Here is a 6,031-nt window from a genome sequence, read left to right on the forward strand (position 1 = left end):
AAGTATTATTTAATCAATTAACTGAAAAATATGAAAACTTTACAGCAGTTGGAGAAGATGATAAAGAAGAAATTAATGATTTAACTAAAGAAATAGAAGAAATTAGAAAAATGGTAGAAGAAAGAAAGAAACAATTAGCTGAAATGAAAGAAAAAGAAGGAGAATCAATGGCAAGTAAATTTGTAGAAGAAAATAAAAGGTCAGCCGAATTAGGAGATAAGAAGACTGATTTAGTTGAAGAAATAGAAGAATTAGAAGAAGAAGTTAGTGTATTAAAGAAAACAGTTCAAACAGCACAAGATGATTGTGATGAAGATAAGAAAGATTTAGAAAAAGCAGGAGAATTACAAAAATTGTATTTAAATATTCAACCATTAGAAGAAAATTTGAGAAGACAAATTGTCGATTTACATAAATGGGCTCCTTATTTGAAAAGTGAAGAAGGATTTGGACAAGAAGATCCAAAACTAAAAACACTAAACGAACCAAAAGAAGGTGATTATAAAGAAGTCTTTAAGGAAATGGCAGAAGACTTAGAAAAAGAAAATGATGAAGTTGGAAAAATATTAGTTCAATTAAAGAAAGAACAATTACAAAAAGAACAAAAGAAAACTGCAAAAGTTGGTGTTAAAAAACCAGTAGTAAAGAAAGATAAGAAATAATCATTTAATACTTTTTATTATTTTTATTAATTATTTATAAAAGTCTATTTATTTAACAAAATATAATAACAAAAAATTTAAATACCAAATCAAAAATTTCGATTATTGGAATTCAAAGAAAGCAGTGACAAGATCACCTTTAGTCTTCTTAAGAGCAGCATATGCTTTTTCATGTGTGGTATTGGCTTGTGCCATAAGAACTTTAACATCTTCTTCAGCTGGAACATATCCATTATCTTCAACAGCTTCTGTAGCAGCTGGTGCCTCAGTTTCAGCAGTTGGTTCTTCTTTCTTTTCTTCATTATTGGCTTGTTGTTCTTTCATGTTAGCTTGAAGTTGTTCAAGGAGTTGTCTAGTTTTAGCATCCATAAATTCATTCTTTGGTTCACCATAAATGACATAATGTTCACTTGATGGGAGTTTATAGACAGCTGGATCATGAATAACAAATTTAGTTCCCATTCTCTTAAGTGAGAATTCAATGACATCATGAACTTCAACAAGTCCGACTTTTTCAAGAGCTTTTCTTGCTTTCTTTTCACCTTTTGACATTACTCTTTCAACTGGTGCAGCTTCTTCTTCATGTTTATGGCAGCAGCAATCATCACCACATTTACAATCATCTCCACAGCAGCATTTATCACCACATTTACAGTCATCTCCGCATTTGCAATCATCACCACAGCAGCATTTATCACCACAGCAACATTTTTTTTCTTCAGTAGCAACTTCTTCAACTTTCTTTGTATCTTCGGCGGACATTGTTTGAGTTGTTTTTAAGACTAAAATTTTAGGTTTTTATTATCATATTTTATTATAATTTAATAGTTTCATTACTATTTTTAATTAGTTTCTTTTCTAAACCTCGTTTTTTTGTTTTTTTTTTTAAAAATGTTTTTTTCTTTCCACGTACTTCTGACGTTGGTTATAATAATTTTTAACGAGCAGTTTAAAAGTTAGGTCAATATTAATTTTAAGAGACTTAATTACAATAAATTAATACATCAGTAATGTGAGGTATAATTAAAAAAGTTTATATGAATAAAAAATAATAAATAATGAGAAGTGTAATAGATATTTGAATAACATACCAGTATTTTATAAAAAGAAGAAATTTAGAAAAAAAAAGTGTCAATAAGAAATAATAAAAAGAATGATATGACAATAATAAAATAATAATATAATAATTAGAGTTTAAACTTTAAATTTGTTAAAAGAAATATTTAAGGAATGAGTTACATGTTAAACCCAACAATTATCCTTCTCAAAGAAGGAACAGATACTAGTCAAGGAAAAGGACAAATTATTAGTAATATTAATGCATGTCAAGCAATTGCTGATATTGTTAAAACTACTCTTGGACCACGAGGAATGGACAAGTTATTTATTGAAAATGGGAAAATACTTGTAACTAATGATGGGGCAACAGTAATGAAAAATTTGGATATTGTTCATCCAGCAGCTAAAGCTTTAGTTGATATAGCAATGGCACAAGACTCAGAAGTTGGAGATGGAACTACTACTGTAGTAGTTCTTGCAGGAGAATTACTTTCACAAGCCAAGAAATTAATTGAAGATGGTATTCATCCACAAGTTATTATTAAGGGATATCGTATGGCATCAAATAAAGCTAGAGAAGTAGTTAATACAATGAAAATTGATTTTGATAAAAAAGATTTAATGGAATATTTAAAAAATTGTGCCAAAACATCAATGCAAAGTAAATTAATTGCTATGCAAAGAGAACATTTTACTAATATTGTTGTTCAAAGTGTTATGCACTTAGATGATAAATTAGATATTGATATGATTGGAATTAAAAAAGAACAAGGAGGATCATTAGAAGATTCATTTACATTAGAAGGAGTTGCTTTTAAGAAATGTTTTAGTTATGCTGGATTTGAACAACAACCAAAATTGTTTTATAAACCAAAGATATTATGTTTAAATATTGAATTAGAATTAAAGAAAGAAAAAGATAATGCAGAAGTACGTATTGATGACCCTACTCAATATCAAAAAATTGTTGATGCAGAATGGTCTATTCTTTATGAAAAATTAGAAAACATAGTTAAGTCAGGAGCAAATATTGTTTTATCTAAATTACCTATTGGTGACCTTGCTACTCAGTACTTCGCTGATAGAAAAATCTTTTGTGCTGGTAGAGTTGAAGAAGATGATATGAAAAGAGTTTGTCTTGCTACAGGAGCTCAAATACAAACTACTGTTTCAGAGTTAAATGATAGTGTTTTAGGTACATGTGGAAAATTTGAAGAACACAAATAGGAAAAGAAAGATATAATTTATTTAGTGGATGTACTGCTGCAAAAAGTTCTACTATAATTTTAAGAGGAGGAGGAGAACATTTCATTGATGAGGCAGAACGATCATTACATGATGCTATTATGATTGTCAGAAGGGCTTTGAAACATAAACAAATGGTTACAGGAGGAGGTGCTGTTGAAATGGAAATTTCAAGACAATTAAAAGAATATGCAATGACTATTGAAGGTAAAATTCAATACGTCATTCTTGGATATGCTAAAGCATTCGAAGGCATCCCAAGGCAATTGGCTGATAATGCTGGATTTGATCCAACAAATATCCTTAATTTATTAAGAAAAAAACATGCAGAAGGAGGTTTATGGTATGGTGTCAATGTTAATGAAGAAGGTATTCTTGATATGATGGAGGCTCAAGTTTGGGAACCTGCTTTAATAAAATTAAATGCTATTGCTGCTGCTACTGAAGCTGCTTCATTAATTATTTCAATTGATGAAACTATTAAAGCCCCAGAGCATACTCAAGGATAAAAATTGAATTGAACGAATGTTTTCAATATCGGTTAATTTCATTTAATTTTTTTGTAGAAGTTGACCGTAATAATTTTACAAAATTCAGACGTTCATTATGAATAACAAATAACAAATAATCTCATTATGATTGAAAATAATACAAGTCATTCAGTACATTAGTAGTAAATGACAGACTACCACATAGAACTAATAAATATGATGGAACAGACTGATATTGATTATTAGTCTGTAGGTTTGATAAAAAGTATTTTTGTATTTACATTACTAACATAAAAAACGTTTGAGTACTATAATGTTTCATAACGAAAATAATAAGTGGTTGTTGTTCAGGTGAATAACTACTAATTTTAAGTTGTTTTTTTAAATAAAAAAAAACAACTAACTACTCAACGATAAATATAACAACCATACTTAATATCAAAAAAACTGAACATTAAACTAAATGTTAATTTGATTGTTATAAGGATCACTTCCAGAATTATTTAAAAAATCAATAGTTCATAAAGTAAAGTTAATCAATTATTATATTCCAATAAGTAATTTGAAAGGATTTAATAATAAATAAATGATAGTACAAAGGATATTTTATCACATTTAATAATTAAATAATAATAAATAACATAAAAAACATAGGTGGATTTATTTTAATACATTGAAACAAATGAAAATAATCTTTGTTTGTTAAATTAAATATCATAAAAGTAAAAAATCAATTTTAAGATGTTTTTCTTCTTACTTGTATTTAAAATATATTTAATAATAGACAATAATAGGAATGACTTATAGTACATTCAGTAGTATATCATACTTATAGTATAGAGAAATTCAAGGTTCGAGTGGTTGACTAATTTCTTATTAACTATTATCAAATACAATCAATGTGTTATTAACATATTAAATAAGAGTATACTACTTTACAACCACAAAATTCAAAAAAGTCATGTTTATTGAAATAATTTAATATACAGAGTTTACACCATTTAATTTATTTAATAATTATTGTTTGTTTTTATTTAAATTTCATTTTTATATTGTTCAATTTCAAATAGACCATAGTTATTATTTTCATTTCAATTGTTATAGTTTGTTATGTTGTGAAATATTCATTTCAATAAAGTGGATTTGATATTCCTTCATATTCAAATAAACAATGATAACAATATGAATTTGTTTCATCATTTTTTTATAAACAACAAACATCATCATTTCAAATTCAAATAATGTCTTGAGTGATTAAATAAATTTGTTTATTGTTTAATATCAATTTTCATTCTTCATTTTAAATTTAATGAAAATACAAATGATTTTTAACCATTTATATCCAACAGTAATTATCAATTTTAGAATTAATATATCCTTCATTTTTATTTCCTTCTTTATCTTCAATGATACTTGTTATATTTTTGTTATTCATTATTCTTTGTTTAAACGTTGATATATTTTTATTCCAATCATCATTGACTGAATTAAATAATATATTAGTTATTATTTTTCTATCAATTCTTCTATTTGTTTGATTATTTCTTAAATTCCTCTCATTCTTTGCAACTTCTCTTCTTGTTTCTTCTTCTTTTTAATATTTCCTAAATAATATCAATCATTACTATTAACATCATCCATCGAATGTTGAATGATTGGAAGTGTTTCTACCACTTATTTAATTAATTTGTTATTAAATTTTCCATTTCAAAGTCAATGATGTTTATAAATTCAACATAAGATGAAAAAATAATTAAATACACGTTATTGACACATCAAGCCAAGTTGTATTTTATTTATAATAAACATCATTTCATTTTTATTATTTTTGACTTACAACAACAATAATAACAATGTTGTTATATCTCTTTTTCTTATTGTTACATTGGAATGTTTGTTTTATTGAAATGCTCATCTAAATATAAGTTAAAATTAAAACAAATGAAAGCCAAATAATAATGAAGCGTTGAGGTATAAAAGAAACAAGAATGATGAGAAAAAAGAAAATCAATGACAAATTAAAACAATATAAATAAACTAAAAATAAAATAGTAAATAAAATTATAATTATATTATAATAAATAATAAAAGAATGAAGGATAAGAAAAATAAAAAACGTCAATACGAAGTATAAAAGGAAGAAAAACTGAAAGAATAACAGAACGATGCAAATATTTGTTAAGACACTCACTGGAAAAACTATCACATTAGAAGTCGAACCAAATGATTCTATTGATGCTATTAAGGCTAAGATCCAAGAAAAAGAAGGAATTCCACCAGATCAACAAAGACTTATTTTTGCAGGAAAACAATTAGAAGAAGGAAAGACTCTTTCAGATTATAACATTCAAAAAGAATCAACACTTCATTTAGTCTTAAGATTAAGAGGAGGATATTAAAATAATTGAACTATTCATTATAATAACGGTTTAAAAATGAATAAAAGAAATAAAATAATTTACATTTTATCCAATAGACAATAGTTAAATCAGTTTTAATAAAACAAACAAATAAAAAATAAGTAAATTGAATAGGAATAATGAATATGTTTAATTTATAACAACTCAGTTATTT

The 6,031-nt window shown here is 25.8% G+C and overlaps 4 protein-coding genes across 4 annotated transcripts in view; 3 read left to right on the forward strand and 1 right to left on the reverse strand.

Moving 5' to 3' along the window:
• The window catches only part of EHI_083140 (uncharacterized protein), a gene marked incomplete at both ends in the record, with an annotated part of 1,351 nt that extends 689 nt beyond the window's left edge, over positions 1 to 662 (forward strand). Inside the window, one exon of the mRNA XM_001913903.1 lies at positions 4 to 662. Coding sequence (XP_001913938.1) covers positions 4 to 662 — 659 coding nt within the window. The remainder of the gene's footprint in view (positions 1 to 3) is intronic.
• A 25-nt stretch (positions 663 to 687) lies between these two features.
• EHI_083250 (alpha-NAC protein, putative) lies at positions 688 to 1,424 on the reverse strand (the record flags this gene model as incomplete). Its single annotated transcript, XM_649939.2, has 1 exon — positions 688 to 1,424. One exon carries the CDS (start codon positions 1,422 to 1,424, stop codon positions 765 to 767), a length of 660 nt encoding a protein of 219 aa, XP_655031.1. The 3' UTR covers positions 688 to 764.
• A 468-nt stretch (positions 1,425 to 1,892) lies between these two features.
• On the forward strand, positions 1,893 to 3,475 carry EHI_083260 (T-complex protein 1 subunit eta, putative; the record flags this gene model as incomplete). The annotated part of the gene is made up of 2 exons (XM_649938.2): positions 1,893 to 2,907; positions 2,949 to 3,475. 2 exons carry the CDS (start codon positions 1,893 to 1,895, stop codon positions 3,473 to 3,475), a joined length of 1,542 nt encoding a protein of 513 aa, XP_655030.2.
• A 2,147-nt stretch (positions 3,476 to 5,622) lies between these two features.
• EHI_083270 (ubiquitin, putative) lies at positions 5,623 to 5,856 on the forward strand (the record flags this gene model as incomplete). Its single annotated transcript, XM_645071.2, has 1 exon — positions 5,623 to 5,856. One exon carries the CDS (start codon positions 5,623 to 5,625, stop codon positions 5,854 to 5,856), a length of 234 nt encoding a protein of 77 aa, XP_650163.1.
• Positions 5,857 to 6,031: the final 175 nt, after the last annotated feature.

This window comes from Entamoeba histolytica, genomic scaffold (genome assembly GCF_000208925.1).
Source record: "Entamoeba histolytica HM-1:IMSS scf_1104750517567 genomic scaffold, whole genome shotgun sequence".
NCBI lineage: Eukaryota > Evosea > Mastigamoebida > Endamoebidae > Entamoeba > Entamoeba histolytica.